The sequence below is a fragment of the Leucopleurus acutus genome (assembly GCF_964270905.1).
Source record: "Leucopleurus acutus genome assembly, chromosome: 21".
Classification (NCBI taxonomy): domain Eukaryota; kingdom Metazoa; phylum Chordata; class Mammalia; order Artiodactyla; family Delphinidae; genus Leucopleurus; species Leucopleurus acutus.
In genome coordinates, this window is record NC_139163.1 from 12,617,344 (window position 1) to 12,640,687 (window position 23,344).

General features: G+C 47.0%; 1 protein-coding gene across 1 annotated transcript in view; it reads right to left on the reverse strand.

The window, feature by feature from the left end:
- The window catches only part of ENPP6 (ectonucleotide pyrophosphatase/phosphodiesterase 6), a gene marked incomplete at its 5' end in the record, with an annotated part of 88,854 nt that overhangs the window by 37,306 nt on the left and 28,204 nt on the right, over positions 1-23,344 (reverse strand). The window contains one exon of the mRNA XM_082863854.1: positions 7,625-7,804. Coding sequence (XP_082719980.1) covers positions 7,625-7,804 — 180 coding nt within the window. The remainder of the gene's footprint in view (positions 1-7,624; positions 7,805-23,344) is intronic.

Sequence of the window (23,344 nt, forward strand, 5' to 3'; positions counted from 1 at the left end):
AGGGAGGGACCCTGCGCGGGGCGTGGACTCAGGCAGCCCCGGCAGCAGTCCAGCCGGCTTACTGTGTCCTGGCTGTGTGTTCTGGGAACTTCCATGCCCCCGTTTGTAAAGTGGGGATGACAGCAGTCATGTCTTAGGACTGTTCTGAGGGTTGAGTAAAATTATGTCTGCGAAGTGCTGAGTTCACTTCAGATGCTCAAACTACTCATCTCTTTTCCTTTCCCTGTTGATGTCAGGTTTCAGACAGGCCAGCGCCAACGACACAGAGTGACCCTGGGGACTGGGGCAGGGGGGAGAGAATGATGGGAAGAGGCTTCTTGGGACAGTGTGACCGGCAAGGATGGGAGTGCGGGGCTGGAAGCCATGCCAGGGCTGTGGGCACCCAGGGCAGGCACGCTAGGTCTATGCACCAGAGGGTCTCTCGCTGCAGTCCTCAGCCCCTCGACCCACACCAGTGACGTCGGAACCTCTGAGGATGCAGCCTGGGCTCTGATATTTCATAATGGCTTCAGGGTATTCTTAGCATACCCAGGGTGGAGAATCACTCCTAAGCAGGGAGAAACAAGGACAGAGATGCCCCTTAAATGGCAAGAGAGGAAGACCCAGCGGGAATAAAAAGGATCATGACCTTGTCCAAACTTGATTACTTCCCAAAGGCCTCACCGCCAGACATCACCACATGGGGGGCTAGGGCTCTGAGGTACAGATTTGGGGGACACGTTTCAGTCCCCACCAGTGTCTGCATCCTTGTTCAGAGGGTCAACTGTGGATCACAATGACCCTTTTCAGACTTTCTGTAGCAAAAAATAAACTTCCATTGGGTTAAGCCACTGAGACTTCGGGGCTTATCTGTTTCTGCAACTGATATGATCTAAAACACCTTTGTTCCTTAAACACAAGTCCCTTTACATACCAGAGCCCAAGTCCCTGGTTCTTAAGGTATGGCCATTTCCAGTTTCCGATCTCTTCACTCCTGCCTTAGTCACTCAGCTGCAACCTTGTCGTGTTCTTTGTAGCTTCAGGAACACGACATGCCCTTGCCTGCTCATCTTGGAACCTCAGCACAAGCTCCTTCCCTCTGCCTCAGATGCTCCTAGAAATCCGTCCCACCTGCACATCCATTACCGTGTCTATTATAGTCCCAGCATCATCCACGGTGGGTGGTGGCTGCTGAGTCCTTATCTGGCCTCCCGACCTGAGGAGATGTGCTTGTTCATCATTAGAATATACGAACTCCCAGCGGGAGTCAGAGGGTTCACTAACCAGAACAATAAAAGGTGTTTTTTTTTTTTTTTTTTTAATGTTACTTTTCCTGTTTAATTGAAAATCGTCTTTGCGGAAAAAATCATGGCAAATTTTATTCTTTGTGCACTTTGCTTTCTTCAAAACCAGTATTAGATGAGGTACAATGATCATCGTCGCTATTCAAGCAGACTCTTGGGCAATAGAGGGAAATTAAAGGCTACCCTGGGGTTATTATAATGGACGTTTCTTGAGACTAAGTTGAAAAATGTTAAAGAAATTAACAGCTACAAAGTTCAGAGCTTGCCAGCGATGCCCCAGATAATAAGTCCACACGCTGTCTCTGCCGCCCCGCAGTGTCGCTCGACAATGAGCCCGGGGATGGCCACTCCCCGCTTGAAACCATTTGGTTCCTCTGGTCTCTGTGACAAGAGGGGCCAACAGATTTCAGCTGGTGTCGCTCTCCAGTGGCGCCTCCCCTGCCTCTCGGGTGACATCAAGCCCCCCATCAGACGTCTTCAAAGGATGGCATCACTCTCCTTAGACTTTTCCCAGCTCTTCTGGCTTTCCTCCTGCTTCCCGAGCAAGTCCATCTTTGTTTCCTCCACAGACTCACTCGCCCCATCTGATCATTAAGCATGAACTTCCTCCACTCCAGGCTGTGTCTGGGGCCGTCTCCTCTCTTCACGTGGGCTCTCCCCTGGCTGACCTTCCTGCCCACAGCTTCACCGGCCCCGGGCCCTCCCGAGAACCACACATCTGTGTATCTCCAGCTCAGTCCTCAAGCTCCAGGCACACGACGTGACACGTCTCAGAGTCAACACAGACGTTCCTCTGCCTCCAAACCACTCCTCTTTCAATTTCCCGGGACGGGCAAAGACACACCTTCCCTCCTTAGTCCTGTAAGCCAGAAACCAAGTGTCATGCCCGTCACTGCTCGGTCCCTTAATCCCAAAGTGCATCACCAGGCCCTGGCAATTTTAATGCCTAAATATGTCCCCAACCCACCCATTTCTCCCCACTTCCTTTACCCTCATCCACACTGTTCTCATCTCTTTGCTAGGTCTGTGCAGTACCTTCCTGACGGGTTGGCCGTCCCTCATCCAGCCCCTCTGGAGGCCTACTTTCCTTTCTCCACGGTGCTGCCAGAGTAATCTTGCCAAGTTCAAATATGGTACTGTCACCCTCCTCCTTAGAACTTCCAGTGACTTCTTACGCCTCTCAGCGTAAGACCAAATTCTTCAGCTGGCCCATGGAGCCCGGCCTGGCCTCAGCTTCTCTCCAGCCCATCCACACGCCACACCCATCCCTTAACATACGCCGTGCTCCCGCGCTCCCACCCCGCTACCCTGCCCATCCCCTCAGGTGTTAACTCACGTCACCCTCTGGGTGAAACCAGATCCCCTATTAGAGGAGGTCATAATGCAATATGCTTTTCACTGTTATACTTTAAACAAGTGGCCTTTTCATTTCTATGGGCGAGTATTAGATTATCACGTGTCTCCTTGACTGAATGGATGGTAAGTTCTCTGGGGGGCTGGGGGTAGGGTGGGGAGAGCCTGTATCTGGTGTTGCTAACAGTCGTCTCCTGAGAGCTTATTACAGGGCCTTGAGTCACACCCTTTTAAGATGTTTTATGAAGAAACAGATTTGCCATGATTTGTGAAGAATGGAAGTTTGTCCCTGGATTTCTCTTTAAGGCTTCCTAGTTACCGTAACGGATGCTGCTGAGAAACTATGGGCTCTTCTGGCCAAGGCACCATCCTGCAAAAGGAGACTGGACGTGGTTGGACAGCTCATGAGACTTTCGAGTGCTGGGGGAGTCACCCCTGCAGGCAGCAGTCCAGAAAGGCACCACCTCCTCAATATCTCTGCAGCAGAAATGGTTGACGCCTAGAAATCCTGCAGGACGCTTTTGAAGATAGATCACTTCTCTGAGACAGCCTCTAACTTGCCATGTGAATTTGTAATCTTCTTGTTGCTGACGCGGACAGACAAGAGCAATGAGGCAGACCTTACCCAAGTTACCAACAAACAAAGGAAAGGACTCAAGGTGAATTTGACCCAGAGAGTCTTAGAGAATTTTAACCCAAGCCTACTCTTGGCAGACAACTTTAACTAGAGGAGTTTGGGCTTCATTGATACTTTAGTGAGTTTCTAAGACGTTTCCCTCACGTTGAAAAGAATCAAATCAACTAGATATTATACATACGTATGCATTTCCGCGTCAGAGACCACCTAGCAGTTCTAATCCTCATCATTGTAGCCTCCTGTGTTACATGAGCACAAAATTGTGTGTATAGTATGTATCTGCTTGTTTTTCTAATACAAAACAAATCCATAGTTTTTATCAGTATCCTAAGGAGGTCTTGATTTACAAGTGTAGGAACCAGCAAACTACATACAGAATAAAGCCTCTTCTGGACCTAAAATTACATACATCTTAAAGCTTAATGCCAAATTGGTGGCAGTGTTGGAAAATTTAGTGAAAATCTGAACCCCCTGTAACTGATTGTTAAAATATTTGCCTGAAAAAAAAATTCAGTTTTTATGCAGCTATTTGGAGTCATGTAGATAGAGTCCAAGACCTTGGCTGTAACGTTAACCCACACATTTGCATGATTGATGCTAGGCTCCGGACCTCCCCTGAGGAGGAGGAGGTCAGCCCAATGGAAGGTTGTCGGGGACCCAGCACAGCAGGGAAGGGGAAGATTCTGTGAACAACCACAATTCCTCATCCGTAGTCAGGACATGCCTCCTCACGCATCCAGAGGAAATCCTCTTGATTTTAACAACCAAAACTCGACTGGAGCTGAGTCAGATACCCATCTGTTAACTCCCCAGCCAGCCCACCTCTGGGAAGTAGGGGAGGAGAAGCCAGCTGGAAATGTGTCTTTCCCCACATAAAAGGTGTCTTATTTGTCTCAACACCTGCACAGGACGGGAAGAGGCCAGCAGAAGACCCCAGACCCACACCCAACACCCTCCCGGAGCCATATGAATGGCTGCCCCCAATTCCACCTGACTGCTTGGCCATAAGGAGTTAATACTGCAGAATCATGACTGAAGATGCAGAACTGAGAGTCTTCAGGCCCTTGCTCCAAAGAGTTTTTAAACTACAGACTCCTAAAAGGCTGCTGGTTTTTGTTCCTTTTTTTGTATTTCACGATAGCCATAAGAATAAACTTAAAAACCGCTGCCACTATGTAAGGGAGCATCGACTGTCCAAGGAGTTCAAACTCTACTTCCATGCAATATCTTATCAGTACGTATCCTCCTATATTCCCCCACTTCACCTCCTCCCGCAAGGCATCCTTCTCTTTGGGTTGCTCTTGATATGAAGTGAATATTGGAGCCTCTTCTTTCCCCCCACTTCAGTGAAACTCCTTTGACCTCAAACCAGAGGGATGGAATAGGGGAATAAAATTAGTGAATGACACACACTCAGCCCTCATCCTTTGCAGAGCATTCCTAGGTCCTGGTGACGCTGGTCCTGGCTGATTTGGGGGAGCCTTCCCCCCGCAGATATTTGAGTTAGGGCCTGGGATCATTCCCTGAGGCACATTTTCCTCTGCACAGCTCCACGGCACCACTGGGTGGGGTAATAAAGGGTCTGTTTACGATATTAAATTTCTCAAGGCTTGAGGTGGGGTCTTTTGGACTCTTTACCAGTGATCAATTTTTCAGTCTGCTGCTTTATCTACCTGACAGGAAGACTTGAACTACTGCCATTTCTAAATTGCACTTCTAAATATTGACTTAATGGCAAGACTCAAAGTGTCATAACACAGCTCACTGGAGCAATAAAGATTTTCCAGGCCTCATCGAGAGGTCTGTACAATGTCTGGTGGGGACTGGAGAAGGAAGAGGAGGGTTTGAGAAGAAAAATAAAACCAAGTCATGTTTAGAAGAAATGCCACTGCACTTTACTAAATCTTGCAGAGACAAATGAACACTCACTGGGCTATGAGCTGTGGCCGGAGAGGACCAAGGTGGAGGGAGAAAGGACAGCAGTGATAGTTAATCCCTCGGCTGTCAACCAGTAAGAATGGAGGGGCCAGAGCACGCCTGGCTTGGGCTGGGCGGCAGGGTCTTCAGAGACAGCTGGTTCTCAGGGAGCCTTTATTTGTGGATACAGTTTAGAAGGAATGGACAGTGTCTAAGAAACAAGAGACTTTTCATCCAATTTCTATCAAGACTTCAACACGGCCAGATGGTTAGCTAACATCCATGTAGATCACTGAGGAAATTCCGGGAGGTTATCTGTTTTAGCTTCTGCCCTCCTGATAGGAAACACCATAAACTGATCTCAAGCCGTATGTGTCACATCACATGAGCTGCTGAATCAAAGAAAGCGATTGGCCGTTTCTTGCCCTTCAGGAGCTATTTTGGAGGAGTGACAAGATATTTTACATTCACGTTAGCACTGAGACTTGTAGCTACTCAGTGATACATGAATTCAAATTGCTGATTATGATTAAGGAGCCAGACTCTCCAGGATGAGATAAAGAGCGACGCTCTGTAATACAGCTGAGAGAAGTCTGAAACATGGCAACTGTCTCCTTTAAGATCTTCCCCCCCTTTCCACGAGCACTGGCATCCGTGGCTCCCCAGAAGGCCATCAGAGGAGAGTGTATGTGCGGGAGGCATGTGGGGATCTGGGAGGAGGTGCCGGGGGAGGTGCTCTTCAGAGCAAGAAGAGATCAAGTTCCAAGACACAGAAAGTCACATTAACCGGATCCCGTGGAGGATGGCCCTTATGGAGTCGGGACAGCATTCGTCTTGATGGTCCTCAGGCTCGTTTCGAGGTGGTCCCTAAGAGCGCGAGTTTGCTCCCGGCCCCTCCTAGGCCTATGCCTGCGGGCCCTTGTGTTTGTTGATGATGATTGCTGAGGATGACCTCAAAGCGCAGCAACATCTTTCGGCTCTGGATCTCGTCGCATGGGGCTGAACCCGCGCTGGGCTCCTCGACCAAGTCTGATTAGCTTGGCGGATGCACCGACTTGTTTTCTCAATCTTAACGTCCAGCTCCGTGAAAAGTTGAGCCTCCACTTAAGGTAGAGTCTCTTCAACCCTTCCCGTGCCTGAAAGCTTCTTCTTATGTCAGCCCAGGTAGCTGCTATGGACCGAACCCCAGGCGTCTTCTGAAGCAACCCCAGCACTGCCCCGACACTGCATCTGCCCGCAGAACCAGCCTGTCTGTCTGTTCTTCCGCCGGGTTTGAAGTAACGCGGCTGCCCTGGCCGTCCTGGGCTCACCTGTGGATGCCAGTCTCTGCTCTGCGGCAGCTTTCTGGGCACTCAGCACAGCGCAGCTGTGGGCCTGCTTTCCCTGCTCTCCGTCCATCCTTGCTTGACGCCCATCCTCCGAGAGCTGGCACAGCCTTGAGCCCCCGGAGCAGCTCTCCACGTGGCCACCTGCAACCAGCATCCTCCAAACTCTCGCTCCAGGCCCACGTCCTCGGTGTGGGCCACCTGTGACTCAGCCCGGGCTCACTCCCCCTTCCCCCCGCTCCCCCGCCCCCCAGAACCCGCCATGCTCGCACAGTTCCATCAGGCTGCCGCTGTCTCCAGCCCAGGCCAGCAAGATCCCTCCACATGCTTCCCCCACTTATCCCTTCATTTCTTCTAGGCCTCCTGATCTCTTCTTCCACAATGACAATCATCAGTATTGCACCGGGAAGAGTTAGGAAAAATGTGTCTATAGCCATGTGCATGGAAAAGTTATATTGCCCACTCACTAGGAACACATCCTACCAATGCAAAGTCAGTGGTGAGTTGAGTATTCTGTTGTCACTGAATCCTGTCATCCTTAATAAAAGAGTTTGGCTGACAAGATGAGAGTCTCCTGAAGCCCCTCACAGCAGCCAGGGCAGTCTGCATGAGTGCTTACCTCCCTCACTGAAGTAAGCTAAGTACTTTAGTTTCTCATTGATTTAGGATGTACAGGAGGAATATTAATATAAAGGGACTTCATTTAATGCACAACCAAAAAGTTGTAAGAGCTTTGAATCCTCTTTTCAGTATTGTAGGGGAGCTCAAAATCTGTAGAAATGGTACTCCCAGTTCTTTTGTAAAGCAAATAAGCACCCTATAATTTATCTCTCCAGTGTATCCAAAATTTTACCCACGAAAACGCATGATATACTGCAGAAATATTGCTGAACCAAGGGAATTAGGAAATGGCATTATGTCTGGTCTGATGTTAGAGAGTTCAAACCAAAACTTAAAGAAACATGTCCATAAGACATTTCTTGAACAAAGACCCCATTTTCTAAATCCTGGCTTGGTCTTCAAACACATCTACATGCTTTGTTCTCAGAGACTCCAATGGTGCTTTGAGATTTGGAAGGTTGGACAGGCATGGATGTCAACACACTCACCTGGCCAGTAGTACATGTAGACCTTCCTTTTGGCCTTGGTCAGAGTGATCCACAGAGGTTCTGATCCATTCCACCAGAGAGGCATCAGGCTGTCTCTGTTGACCCCTATGTCAAATGACTTGTTGGTGGCGGGGTCCCACATGTAGTTCCCGATCATCTGATGGACCTCACAATGGCGACCTACGTTAATGAAAACACAAGGCTGTCAGCTTATTGCTCTGGTATTTTTACTTTTCATCTTTATTTTCTGAATTTAAAAGCCATTCAGGGGCTTCCCTGGTGGCGCAGTGGTTGGGAGTCCGCCTGCCAATGCAGGGGACACGGGTTCATGCCCCGGTCCGGGAAGATCCCACATGCCGCGGAGCGGCTGGGCCCGTGAGCCATGGCCGCTGGGCCTGCGCGTCCGGAGCCTGTGCTCCGCAACGGGAGAGGCCACAACAGTGAGAGGCCCGCGTACCAAAAAAAACAGTATACATTCAGTGCTTTTATTGTATTCACAAAGTTGTGCAACCATCACTACTGTCTAATTCCAGAACATTTTCATCACCCCCAAAAGAAACCTCATGCCAATTAGCAGCCACTCTCCATTCCCTCCTACTCCCAGTCCCAGGTAACCATCCATCTACTTTCTGTCTCCATGCATTTGCCTATTCTGGCTATTTTGTATAAATGGAATCATACAATACGTGGCCTTTTATGTCTGGCTTCTAGCATTTAGCATAATGTGTTTAGGGTTCATCCATGTCGTAATATCTATCAGTACGTCATTGTTTTTCGTGACTTAATAATATTCTACTTTGAAAAACAAAGCAAGAAAACAACCTCCCAAGGGAGAGTTACACAGAGAGGAGGGCTGCTTCTGTTGGTTACAGAAGTGAAAGACACAGCGCTTGGAATCTTTTGAAACATTAGGCTTAAATTATTTATTTTGGAGCAATCTGTTACATCTTTAAAGTAAAAATAACACAAACATTGGCACGTGCATCAAAAATTGCTGCAATTTTAGTGAGCGTCATTTGGCGTCGGGCTGAAACACGCTTCACGGAGCTCACTGACTGTGCTTAATCAAAGTGGTTTTTTTCGTTTGCTTGTTTGTTTGCTGTTGTTCTGTCTTCTTGCCAGCAAGCCCCCCAACACCCACACTTTATTTTTAATCAAAAAAAAAGGAGAAACCGTAAAATAAAATTTTGAAAATTCGTAGACCCAAAATATCTTAAAGGAAAAACCTTTTATTTCATCACAGAAACCCATGCATTCCACAAATGATGCTTGCAACTAAAAGCCCAGAGAGCCAAACAAAATGTTTACCCAAAGCTGTAGAGTTAGTTTTTTGACCCTGACTGAAGCTTTCACATGTAAACTGACAAAATTAAAAAATAAAAACTTTGAGAAAATGATCCAGTGATTAAGGAACTTCTTAGTTTTATTTATTCCTTCAACTAACATTTATTAAATGCTCCTATGAACTATACATTGTGATAGGTGTAGAGACTCAAATCTGAATAAATGTAGTCCCCAACCTCAAGTGCATTGTTATGTAATACTCAACAAAGTGTCCCCTGCACGAAAGAGACAGGCCTCCTGGAAGGGGCTAAGAAGGGGACCACGTTGTAGTCTTTTTTTTAAATAAATTTATTTAGTTTATTTAATTATTTTTGGCTGCATTGGGTCTTCGTTGCTGCACACAGGCTTTCCCTAGTTGAGGCGAGCGGGAGCTATTCTTCATTGTGGTGTGCAGGCTTCTCATTGCGGTGGCTTCTCTTGTTGCAGAGCGTGGGCTCTAGGCGCGCGGGCTTCAGTAGTGGTGGCAGGCGAGCTTCAGTAGTTGTGGCGTGTGAGCTTCAGTAGTTATGGCTCGCAGGCTCAGTAGTCATCGCACATGGACTTAGTTGCTCCGAGGCACGTGGGATCTTCCTGGACCAGGGCTCGAACCTGTGTCCCCTGCATTGACAGGCAGATTCTTAACCTCTGCGCCACCAGGGAAGCCCAGGTTGTCGTCTTACTTGGAGAATTATAAGGACTGTCACCAACCTGGGTGCTGAGGATAATTCCTACTACTAGAAGGAGAGGCATCCTTCTTATTGGTTCTGTTATCCTTTCTGGTGTATCAGAGTTTAACAATATTAAGGGAACCTGCCTAATGAGTAAAAGTTCTTATCTATTTCCTTAACCCAAAACACTGCATCCCCTATCGAAACGTTTCTATCTTCCTAATGACGCTCACTCACCCTTTTCACGAGGCAAGACAATCATGATAATAGTCGTGGGAAATGTGTCCTTTAGGGTCTTTCTCTGTAGATGCTCTCTAGCGCTCTCCCAAGGGCAGGGGGGGCATCTCACCTGGTGCTGGTGCGTACAAACTCACAGGAAGGGTGAAAATTAGAAGGGGGTATGAAAAGCGTTACTGAAGTCAGCAGACCAAACGGAGCCTCTGAGTGAATCGCTGGGAGAGCGTCAGAAGGGCTACAGATATCAGATACGGGAATAGTAAGGGAAGGTACCAAGTGGGGTTGTGTGTGTGCAGGAGTCTCTACTTTTAACTGGAACTGTTTCAACTATTCTAGAAGGAATGCGTGAAACCCAAATCTAAGCAGGGGCCTCACGTGATTCAGTTTTCAAAACGTGCTACATTCAGAGAAGCATGAAGCAACTGAAAATATTTTTTAAGTACTTATATAACCTTTACTTGTACATCGCAGAACCCCACAATATCATTTGATAAAATTTCCCTCTTCTTTTCAACACTCACGTTCAACACTCTAGACCCAAAGGGTGGTGCAGGCTCTCTCACCCTCCTTCGCTCTTTTCCTCATGGGTAAAATATTATGGCCTCCTTTAGATTGTAGAGCTGTAGTGTGACTGGATTGTGGGGTGTGTGTGTGTGTGTGTGTGTTTGTGTGTGTGTGCGCGTCAGAGAGACAGAGACAGAAAGAATATTCTCCCAGAGAATTTCTGCTGAACTAAATTCTCTACCTCTTACACTTATTTTTTTTTAACACCCATAAGGCCTCATTGAGGAGAGGTAGGATCTATGTGTGCAGTTAACACACAGTTCTGCCATATTTGTACATTTCAGATGATGAAGTCTTGTTTCCTGTGGTTCTCTGGGCCCCTTAGCTTTTTCCATAATGGGTCTTCTCTCCTCACCATTAGGTAGGACGTAGCATTAGCTTTCATATTTACTTTTCATACCAATTGGTTGTGGTGCCCGTAGACTAAGGTGAGCTTCAAAGCCTTTAATTATGGCGTTCTTCAGGGAAGCGTCTTTGAGACGAGGCCTCCAGAGACGGCTTTGGTTCCTGTTCCCACCTAGCATCCTGGCTGGTCTAGGCTGGCCCAGAGAGGCACATCCATTCTAAGGGGAACTCAGACCCACGGAGGTAAGTGATCCGTTCCCACTCCCCCGAGACCCAACCCCTCTCCAAAGGCTGGACGCGAGGCACCAGCATGGAGGGTCCTGCCCACTTCCTGTGAGTGAATGGTGCCGAAGAGGATCCTGGGACCAGTGGTTTTCCTTATATGATTAAAGGGTTTCCAAGTGTAGAGGGAGCTGTTTCAACAAGAAGGTCATCTCAGACCCCTGTTTAGAAAGTGGGTTTTATTCTTCTAGTGGACTGGGCCTTGAGTTGAAGCGAGAGGGTGTATTCTTCAAAGGCTTCATCACAGATGCAGTGCTAGCCCCCAGAGGCATCCCTTTGTTCTGGGAAGCACTGCCTTTCACGGAAGCCAGCAGGAGACGTATGCTCTCCATCTCATCATCTGCTCGAATCTTCTCTCCCAGCTGAGCCGATTTTGCTTCCCATGAATATATTAAGGCTGGTAGTCTGTGTCTGTAACAGCATGAGTCTGCTCTTCCTCAAGCTGGTTTCCTTACCTACCCAGGCCCTCTCTTGCTCTTTGGTTTTTATTGCTTGGCTGAAAGAACACAACACAACACAACATGAGGTACTGGCTTCTGCAGCCTACAAGCTCTGGTCTCCATATTTCTGCCTGACCTGTATCTATTTTTATGCATCTGCAACTTTGCTTGATTTTTCTCTGCTTTGGGATTTCTAAGCAGATCTTGCTGTAGTTTGATTATTTGGACCCTTTGCTCAGGGCGTCAGGAGAACCCTTCCTGACACCGTCACAAACCACAGACCTCAAGTGGCTTTTGGGTATGGTGTAAGGAAGGTCCACTTCTGCTCCTACCCGCCTCTCCCTCCTCCAAACGCAGCTCTGTGGGTCTTTAAACTTTGTGCCAGCAGGCTCAGCGTTCACTGTGAAAATGCAGGCAGCTCCTGGCACAAACATTCCCAAACACAGATGAACATTTTTCTCCCTTTTCCCCCCTTATCCCTAAGACCAAAGAGTTTACAGACTTATTAATATAAAAAGTGGCAGTCAGCCCGATACTTGACGGAGCTGTGGACTCTTAACCCATCTGCAGACCCCACCTCAGCTCAAGAGCTCCTGCATTTGACTGGGAGCTGCTAGTGGCTCTCGCGCGTTGGGGGCCAGGGTGGGGCCGCTGTTTGTCTCTCTCGGTGGGAGCTGATGAAATAGCGTCCATACCTAGAACTGCTGTAAGAAAGCAGCAGGATGTGACACCTTCATTTTTTATTCCTCAAAGCCTTAGACAGGTGTGTTCTGATGTAATGACCATCACCAGAAGTTTCTTAGCAAGTACCCATAATCCTCTGCACCATATTAAATATTTCCAAACATCTCAAAAATGGCTGGCATTCACATCAAATGAGATGCTTGAGGATCTGCCCATCTCACCTGGAACTAGGAATCAGTAAGGTTGCTGCTACCTAGTCTTCAGTCAGTCTTAATCTTTTCTCATTACTTTCAAGCACTGAACGTTAATTCCTTTTATGGTTTCTTACTTCATTTATTTTTTTTTTCATTCACTCAACATGTATTTATCAAATAATGTTTACATGCCAGGTATACAAAGATCAAAAGATGTGGTCCTGGTGCTTCCCTGGTGGTGCAGTGGTTGAGAGTCCACCTGCCGATGCAGGGGACGCGGGCTCGTGCCCTGGTCCGGGAAGATCCCACATGCCACGGAGAGGCTGGGCCCGTGAGCCATGGCTGCTGAGCCTGCGCGTCCGGAGCCTGTGCTCCGCAACGGGAGAGGCCACAACAGTGAGAGACCCGCGTACCACAAAAAAAAAAAAAGAAAAGAAAAGAATGGTGTGAACAGTGCTTGACTTCCTCCCAAGATATAAAACAATACGAGGGAGCATCTTTTCTATACTGAGGCAAATTTTCAGACCCTTTCTAAGTGTGGATCACCTTCAAACATTTTATCCTTTGTGTTTTCAATGTCATGAAATATGTCTGAGACTTGTTTTAATGTGAAGTAGTTTTGCTGGTGTCACTTCCTCTAGGACATCTTTCTCCTTCTCATCACCACCCCTTTCTTCGTCGATAAGTTCGCCTTCACTAAGCTCCTCCGGCTGCATAGTGAGTCTCCAATAGTGTCAGTGTCAACTTTCCCACAGTCAACTATTTCCTCTATGATTCCAATTCCTTTTGATTCAAATACTGCAAAGTTATGTGCACAGTAAATGCAAAAATTTCTGCCACACCACACACATATTACTTGCTGTCACTTTCTGCCATGATGCTTGAATGTTTTCAGTTGCATGTTCTATGTCATATTTCCTCCAAAATTCAGCTAAAGAAATTGCATGATCTCCCACTGTAGCCTCAATAGCCTGTCCAAAAGTCCATCTAAGATAATAGGCTTTAAAAATTGAAATAACTCTATGGTCTATTTGCTGGATTATTGAAATTGCTTTTGTCATAAAAAGAAAATGTTCAAATCTTCAGGTGTCCAAGAGAATCAGGGTGACCTGGAGCATTATCCAACAGTAGTAGTTTATTAAAAATTAAATTATCTGCATTTACCACTGGAAGACAAAGAGGGAACACAATTATATGCTTTGCTGTCTGTGCATGAACTAAATAACACATGGGCAGCAACCAACCAGCAACAGACCTTGAAAGAAGTGATGTGATTGGTCACTGATTATGATGCACATTTGTTATTTACACAGTGATTTGTGGACTGATGAGCTAGGAATGAAGTTTATATTTTATGCTGCAATAGTTACAATTAAGGTTGCCAGATTTATTTTAGTTAATATACCATGGTAACTGAAATTTGAATCATGTTGCAGAGCTGGTATTATTTAGCTAAACTGCAGTAACTGGATTTTGTGCTTATCCAAACAGTGCAAAGGGAGGAGCGTGTTTGTGTACACAGACACATGTAAATACATATATGAATACACAGCACACAGTAAAAACTGTTCTGATTAACTATTATTATTAGAGTAGAGAGTCACACAAATGTAATCTAGAGAGCAGCTGGAGCCTCCTTCCTTTCGAGCTCTCCACATGATTTGTCCCAACCCTGTTTCCACCAGACTCTTGCACTTCCCTGTGACACTCACTAACTTGCAGGCATCTCTACTTCTAGCCTCCTGCTACCATAACATATGGCTCCCCAGAGGTGAGGCTCAGTGTTTTACGGCCACTCACATGACATAGTCATGAGTGGGGTGAACTTTACTGGGGATCCAGTGGGGTGCGCAGGGGAAGACTGAGAACAGTGCAAAGAACTTCAAATTGAGCGCCAGACATCCAAGTTCTGGCTGTCTTTGTTCCAAGTCTTTGCAGCCTCCCCCTCCAGGGCCTCCTCCTTGGCCCGTCACTGGAAAGATCGTAGCCTTGCGCATCTTACTGACTGACTCGTGTCTGCTCCATTCTCTGCTCCACAGCACCCACCTCCGAAACTTCTCTCGGGAGGTCAAAGTTTTCTCAGAAGCAGTTCAGCCCCCCAGAGCTCCTGCTGAGCTCCTAAATTTGCATAGCTTGTTAGCTGACAGAATACTGAAAAAATATGGGGGCGGGGGGGGGGGCAGGAAGAAAATAAGGAAGGAAGAAACCAAAAGAAAGTGTTTCTTTGATCAGGAATCACCGACTTTATAAGGCCATTCTAGTCAGAGCTGCCAGGTTTATTTTAGCAAAAAAAAAAAACAAAACAACAACAACAACAAAACGCTGGAAGCTTCCCAGTTAAATTTGAGTTTCAGACAAAATTTTTTACTGTAAGTATGTCCCAAGTAGTCCATGGAACATACCTCTGCGAAACAATTATTTGTTGTTAATCTAAAATTCTAACTGAACATCCTGTACTTTATCTGGCAACTCTAGAGAAAGCATCCTTTATTTGTCCCTATTTCACAGTAACAGTAAAGGATAAGAAGTGGAATCAGCAGGTATGGGCGGAGCCCAAAAGGAACGTAGAATGAGGAGTGGCGGAGACTGCCTGCAAGAATCAGAGGAAGCTTCTAGAGAAGCTGGGAGTTGAGAGCTAAGTAAGACGTTTCCGGGCACAAACAGCACTGCAGACAGAGATGATGGCATGTGCAAGATTACGATGGGATTGGGGGGTGTGGATATTTCTTATTCAGGTAAAATGTAGAATCTTGCTCTCCATCACTCAGGGTTCCCTTTCCTTGAAAGGTGAGATGCTCTTAATGATATGCTGAGCTAATACAATTCAAGACAGCCAGGGCTTCATTCAGCCAAGGTCCTGGCACAATACATCACTGGTCATTAAAGGGGTGATTTGCAAAGGGGTGGCCAGGGTCCTGGGGAGCCCAGAAGACATGGTGAAGCAACCCAGGCTTAGCAGTCGCAGGGAGCCACTTCCACCCACCCTGCACCTGCCCCCCAGCCTTGAAGAGCTAGGGCGGCGGGTGTGGCCAGCAGGGAGCCTGGCGGAGATGGATACTCCTACGCTGCTGTCCTCCCTCTGTCCAGCTGAGGCGCTGCACCTCCTGGGGCTCCAGGCAGGCCAGGGAAGGGTGAGTAGGGCACAGAGGCAAACAGACAATATCCAGCACAACCGCCAAAGAAAATCATAAGACGCGGATTTCTCAAGAAAATCATGTTGACCTCTTGGGCAGGAGTCCTTAATTAAACATGGGAGACCACCTGAGCCTGAGGTCCCCGGCAGAGGGTCTTAGGAGTGTGTATGATCCCACACACATCTCAGAAATGGAAGGGACCTCAGCTGGCCTCCTGGTCTAACCCTCCACCTGTAAATTCAGAAGTGAGGAATGACTCTCTGCATTTTATATATATTAGCTGCAAAAGGGCTGAATATTTTGTTCACTGTCCCAGTGCTAATAAATGGTGTGTGGGGTGCAGGGGCAAAGAGAACACGAACAACCTGAACTTGAACCACCACTCTTTCACCTTTCACGGCTGCAGTAGATTTAGTGGCTACATTCGTATTCTGGAACATAAAACTATGCTGCTTTCAAGATGAGACCTCTTGGCTCTTTTTAAAAACCATTTACTTATGTCTCTAAACACACACGCAGAAAAACAACTGCATAGCGAAGGGTATCACTAAACACTCAGGTTCCACAGCCAGTGAGGAATTTCTCTATTATACAAAAGGCTTTCTTAATTCTTGGTGTACGATCACCTTTGCAAAGCCATATTAAAGCCATTCGTGTGTTCTTCTGACATCCATGTGTTTCCGTTAGATGAATATGGCTGTGTCTACTAGATATCAAAACAGCCGGGTGAAAAGTGAAAAATTAAGTTATATTTTAGGCACATCAATTTAGCCAAAACATAGAGATATAAATACAGGTTACAAAAGATTAATACAGACCTTGGAAATGATTCTTTCCTTAGAACATATACATTTTCACCCAGAGGCAGCACTCAGGTGAGTTCCGAGTCCACGGCTGCAGGCAGGCCTCTGGGGCCACCCGCGGGAAGTCTGGGTTACAACCACGTGTGATGGGCACACGGAACAGGCTGTGGGCAACCTGTCCATCTCTGGGAGGTGATGGGTACGATGGAGAGAGGACGGACATGTGGTCAGACAGATCAGAGTTGGGGTTAAGGGGTCTTCCCCCTTTCTAGTTGTGCGGATTGAGGCTAATCTTTAACCTCTCAGAGCCTCATTTTTCCATCTCTAAAATGGGAATAATATTACTTCCCTGGCTGGATTGGGGTGAGTATTAAAGATAAAAATAGTTAAAACGTGTGTAATGCTTACTATGTTCCAAGGATGTTCCAACTATGTTCTAAGTTCATCTGTTACAGGTTGAATTGCACCCTCCCAAAAAAGATATGCTGGAGTCCTTAACCCCTAGTAGCTCAAAAGGTGACCTTATTTGGAAATTGGCTCTTTACAGAGATAATCAAGTTATTGAACAAAATGAGGTCATAGGGTGGACCCTGATGCCCTTATAAAAGGGGAAAGTTGGACACAGAGACAGACATGCACAGAGGGAGGAAGATGTGAAGCCACAGGGAGAAGACGGCCATCTACAAGCCAAGGGACAGCAGGGCCACCAGAAGCGGCAAGAGGCAGGGAAGGACCCTCCGCCAGAGCCTTCGGAGGGACCACACCCTGCCAGCACCTTGATTTCTGACTTCTGCCCTCCAGAGCTGTGCTGTTCTGAGGCACCCAATTTGTGGAATTTAAAGCAGCCTCAGGAAACTGACACACTTAACCTTCACGACTACCCTAAGGGATAAGTACTACTGGTAGCCCTACCTTACAGGTAAAGTAACTGAGGCCCAGAGAGGTAGCTTGCCTAACTTCTCACACCAGTGGGTAGAGTGGAGCCAGGATTCGACTGAGGGAGGCTGGACACAGAGTCCTCGCCCTTAACCACTACGACCCACTAACACTAGTTCACCAATGTATGACCCGGCACTTGATACAGTCCTCAGCCTTAAGAAGCCCACGGAGAGCGAGTTGCTGCCACTCTGTGCTTGCTTTCACGCCATCTGTAGAGCTTCTGCCCTCAAGGACAGGTTGACTTCAGGGGACCGTTCAGTCCAGGTGTCAGGTTCCGGGGATCAGTCCACTCAGGAAGCACTTTACCTGGGGCACCGCATGGATGGGCTAGAGGCCAGGTTAGACTCAGGAGGGGTCATAACCTGAAGGCCAAAGGCCTGAGCCAACTTGACGGGTGTCTGCTGATCAGCCTAGTAACAGGACTAGTTACCAGCTCTTGGCCGCCTTCCATGTACCTGAAACTTGGTGCTTGTGCTTCCATCTCATTTAGTCTTCAACACAACTCTAAGAGGTAGATAATACTGTCCTCATGTTGCAGGTGGGAGAACTAAGGCTCAAAGTGGCTGTGCGGCGAGGCTAGCGCCACGCAGCTAATAAAAGAACAGAGCCCCAGTTCAAAGCCAGGTCTCACTGACAGTGCCCACGCTCTTCCCAGCAGCTACTCCCTTCTGGCCACTGGGTGGCTCACCAGCCCCATAGGGCTTGGTCATTTTAACAGAAATTGCCCCACAATCCAGGACCGCCTCTAAGGCTCTCACCAAGGTAACCACAGTGAGGTGCTCAGATCTCCAGAAAGCCAGATGCTCCTGCCTCTTGCAATGGATTATCATGCACAGACTTTACCATAAATATCTCTGAAGGAGGGAAGGCTGCCAGACGAGGGATACGAACAAAGCGGACGGGAATCTTACCCTCCCTCTCCCTCTGGAAGGGGTCCAGCTGTGGAACGAGAGGCTCCCAAAGGTCTGAAATCTGGAGATCTCAAGTTAATGGGTGCATTTTAGAGAGGGAACGTGTGTACATACATCACCTCGAATTGACATGACGCCAAGAGGTAACTACACACCGGATCCAGAGCCGGGCAGCCTGAGCACGTTATATAAGCCAGACTTTCCCACCACTAGACTCCTCTCTGAGCTTTTCCTGGAGCATCTGGAGGGTCTAAAGATGAGTTCAGACCCTGTTTAGACTAATGAATTTTCAAATAACTACTTGATGCCCAAGAGACCTGAATTAACAGCGCATTGCTCAAAGCTAGCTGCCTAACTTACAAATCGGAATTTGCTTTACGATCAGCTCTGCTAGGAAATAGACCTGATTTTCTTAACTTGTTCAAAGACAGAATTTGGTATGTTAAAGAAGTGGTTTCAAGTGAAATATGCAAGATCAAGTTGAAAGAAAAGTTCACAATTTGCACATTTTTAACGCAACTACTGATGTATGTGCCAGACACAGTCCTGATCAAGTCTGAGTCACAAATACTGCGAGACCAAGATAACAGGCTTTGATTATAGTGTGAAGTATATGGACTGCAACAAAAATAACCCCAAAATGTTAAAAGGGGAGATATTTTTTGATTAGAGATATTCATGCTCATAGTTTTGAGGTCACTGGACTCAAAAGAATGTATTGTTTTATTTTTCTGGAGTGTACTAGCTTGGTGCAATTATTTAACAACTAGAATACAGGGACAGAAACAAAAATTATTTTCCTGAATAAGGACAAAAATGTAAGTTTGGGACTTTTTGTTTTAAACACTCTTTATTTGGGGAAAGCTAATTTTTATCAAAGTTCAAAGAAATTTCCAGACAATTTAATCTATCCTTACCTCTGTGCAGAGTTGGAAAATTAATTACTGCATTTAAGATGGAATCCCTTTTGAAACACACTCCCATTTTACTAAGTATTTCTAGGGACTTCTAAAGATGGCAGGTGCTTGGAGGGGGAAAGTCCTTATTCCTAGCCCTTATTCTTCCATACACGAGAGAGACGCAGCCAATACCTCTGTCCACAAGCTTCTCCACTCTCTCCCTAGTCATAAAGCATTCATCTCCTCCCCGCCCTTTCAGCCACCCTCCCCTTCCCCAGTGACATCAGGCCGGCCACATTCCTCATGCTACTGGGAGTGGTTACTTTGGCATAAAACAGGCTCCAGCCCCCTCCCACCCTGTCTGCCTTCAGGTGGTGGAAGGCCCCTTTTTCATTCCCTCCCCGTAAATTCACCCAGGACAGGAGTCCTCCCTGTGCCAGAGCAGGGGGTTTCTTTAGTTCTCCAGCTGCCCCGCCTGTGACTGGGGCAGGGGTGGGATAAGGATGGAGAGTTCAATGCTGTAAAAAAAAAAAAAAAGGGGGGAGGTCACATTTAGGTCTTGGATCCAAGCCACATTCCCCAATCCATCTTTTCAATTGGTGTAGAACCTGGAATGGCTGACGGGTGAGCGCCAAAGACAGGTACCAAAACATTATTGGATCAACCATTAATGTCAGGAATTGATAAAGAATGATCAAATTCAGCTATTCAGGTGTGTGAGGTAATCTACAACTTTACTGGCTCAATCTAGTGTGAACCAACCAATCTACAATAAACAAACAAAAACCTATGTGTGAAGTATGATGCTGGCCCATCAAGTTCACTGCCTTGGGTCAGGTGTGACCACAGAATAGTGAGACCAGTCTCCCAAGTCATGAGAGGAAAAAACAGTTTAGGTCACGGTTGTAGCCACAGCTTATCTGCCCTGATCAACGAGCACCAGTGATCAGCATATAAACACACAGTGTTTGGAGTTGACACTGCACCTGGCCTAATGATCTGTGTATATAATCCTCCTTGGGTGCTCTTAACATATATAAAATGTGTTGAAAGATAATTTGCCTTAGGGATGAAAGAGTAACTCAAATGAGCAATTCATCACTTGCCTAGGTGTGAGAAGTATCTTTTTGATGTACTGATAGTTTCCCAGTCCAAACAGTAGACACCTTTGGAATAGAGGAGCTTCTTGAGTTAAAAATAGAAGCATCAGGAAGGATGAAAACTGGCAGGAACTGAGGACCTATGAGAAGCATGTGGCCTAGTGGAAAGCATTTGGGGGCCCAACAGACCAAAGTCTGTCCCTGCCTGGGATCTCATACAAGTCACTGAACTGCAGTGATCCTCAGCTTTCTCCTCTGAAAAACGGAGATAATCATACCTTTGTCTAGAGTTAAATAATTTGGGGTAGGCAAAACTTTAGCACAGTGTCTGGTACGTAATAGGCATTTGGTAAACGCACACCACCACCTAAATCCCCCGTTAGAGGGCAACCCTGTCTCGTATTTACCTACCAACTCCTGAAGCAGACTCTCAAATCCCCTTGAGGGAAAAAAAAAAAAAAAAAAGCACTACCACTCATTACCATTGCTCAGGAAGGTTTGCAAGGAGTGAATCCCAAATTCAGAAACTAACCACGGGGCTCTGGACGGCTGAGAAAGTGCCTCCCCTGCGGCTGGGAAATGCCTGGCCTGACACTGCCCTCTACTGGCCATCACAATAATCTCCACCACCCGCAGCCTCACCCACGGTCTTGCTGGACGCCACGCACCTTTAGGAGCCTCGCGTTTTGTCCTTGCATCTCACGATGTAAAGGCACCCCAGAATTTCCAGAGCTGCTTGTGAAGATACTAAATATGCCAAGAATTCAGGCCGAGGCAGACAGCGTGGCCAGCGGGGCCAGGTGGCCACACCCCCAGGGCAGCCCCCTTAAGTCAGCGCAGCAAACGTGAACGGTGCACCCTGCGGAAGGAGGCGGTATCCCCTGGTCTGGACTTGATTCCTTCTAGGTCTCTGTTGTGTTTCCACATGCTCCACCCCACCCTAATCCTCGTTTCATTTCACTTTTCTTTTTAAGATTGTTGCTTCTATTTGGTATTTTATTATCCTTGGCCCCAGCCCTTTATCCCCCTGCTTCTCTTCTTTCCTCTTTCGGTTAAGGTCGGTGATCTTTTTCTACCCCAATCTGTAATGGTCACTGCAGTGGACATTTAACTTCTCCAGCACCCTTTGCTCTTTTAGGAGCAGCTACCACTGCCCCTTGGGAAATTCCTTCCCTCCACCCCCTACACGTGGTCCTTTCAGGAGCTTATGAGACCCGACCTCTCTAGCTGTAGGTTAGTGGGCATCCATCCCAAGCTGTGCCAGTTAGAGTGCCCACCCCTGGCCACAGTGACAGGTGCTCTAGGATCCAGGCTGGGCGGGTCAGAGCTGTGCCCCCGCCCCCCGCACTCATGCTGGGAGACCCAGTTGGGAAGAAGTGTCCCCAGCGTGAATACACGCTCCCTGGGGGAGAAATCCAGGCTGCGGTAGGGGCGAATGTGGACCACGTGGGCTGCAGGAAAGGAGCAGCGGAGGCTGAGGTGGCGGTACGGTCCCGGCAGGGTTGTGCCCTTAGCTCTGCTCCCAGCTCCCCCTGTGCCGCTGGGTGCAGGGGCTCCAGAACCTTCTCTCTGCCGAGAGTCACAGGCTTGGATTTCCACCACGTGCATCCTTCACCTTTTCCGGGACTCAGCTCCCTGGAGCTGGCACACGGGCTCTGTGGGCATTTCTGGGCACTCTGCCCTCTTCCCTCTGAACTCACAGTGCCTCGCGCAGACACGGCTGCAGAGGCTGCTGACTCAGAGCCACTTTAGGTGGAGGCCCTGGACCTGGGTGGTGCGTGGCTTCTGAACACCAGGCCTCAGCAGTCCGGCTGGGCTCCTTCCTCCAACGCTTACTCACCCGTGGCAAATCTCACACATCGGTTTGCTTTAAAAGTGCTCACGGTCTAAGTCTAGGTTCGCCCCTGCTGAAGAGCTTAGATACAATTTAAAAGTTCTCTATTATGGAAACTTTCACACGTCCAAAAACAGTATGCTAAACAACAACAGAGAACATTCTGCCCTGGTTTTGTATGTTTTCCTTCCCCTACTGGAATATTTTTAAAGCAAATGCCAGACATAGTATCTTAAATCTTAAATACTTCTGTGCCTATCTCTCATACTGAAGAACTTTTTAAAAAAAATGACACTGGTTTCATACCCAACAAAATGAACGATAATTCTTCGCCATCATCTAGTACCCAGTCCATGGTCAATTTTCCCTGATTATCTCAAAAATGCCTCCATGCAGTTGGTTTCTTTGAATCAGGGTTCTAACAAAACGCATAGTGTATTTGGTTATGACCCTTGGTCTCCTCTAATCTGTAAGGATTCACCTCTATTCTGTTTATTTCTTATTTATTCACCATTTATTTACTGATGAAACTGAGTCTTTTGTCCTGAAAACGTCTCATATTCTGGATTTGGCCAATTAGAGCATCGTGGTGTTACTGACATGTTCCTTCAGCTCTTGTATTTCTTACCAACTACTGGTCTGATCTAGAGGTCTGCTTAGATTCAGGTTCAATTTTTTAACACAAGAATCCATTACAGATGGTGCTGTGTACTTGCTCCTGCACCACGTCATGTGCTCAGAACATCTGGCTGTCTCGTTGTTTGTTAAGCTTGATCTGTGGGTTTGGATGGTGTCAAGCTAATCCATTTACTATAAAGTTTCCCATCAACCTTCACCTAATGGTTTTAGCAACCACTGATGATCCTCACCTACATCCATCCCTTTTATAAGGGTTCCCAAGTGAAACTATTTTCTGAAAACACATTCTTTTTTGAATCTCTCTTTGCCTGAATGTCCCTTGCATGGAAGTGGGTGGATGTATCAGTTATCTACTGCTGTGTAACAAACAACCTCAAACCTTCAGTGGCTTTGCTTTAATCCTAGGCTAAGCTACTGAAATATACAAAATACTATGTGCCTGCAACATGCTTAGTAATAACCAGGACCATATGAGAACAGAAGCTTTTACTATGTGCCAAGCACTGTGCTGAGAGGTTTCCAGAACAATCTCATCATATATTCACATTAGCCTTATGTGGCAGATATTTTACAGGTGGGAGAACCGAGGCTCAGATAGGTGAAGTAAGTTACCTAAGTTTCCCCTGCCAGGATTGGAACTAATCTGTATTTAATTTGCACCCCAACAGTATTTTAAAATATGATTTTTAACTGTGGTACATGCACTTGAGTTTACTGCTCCCAA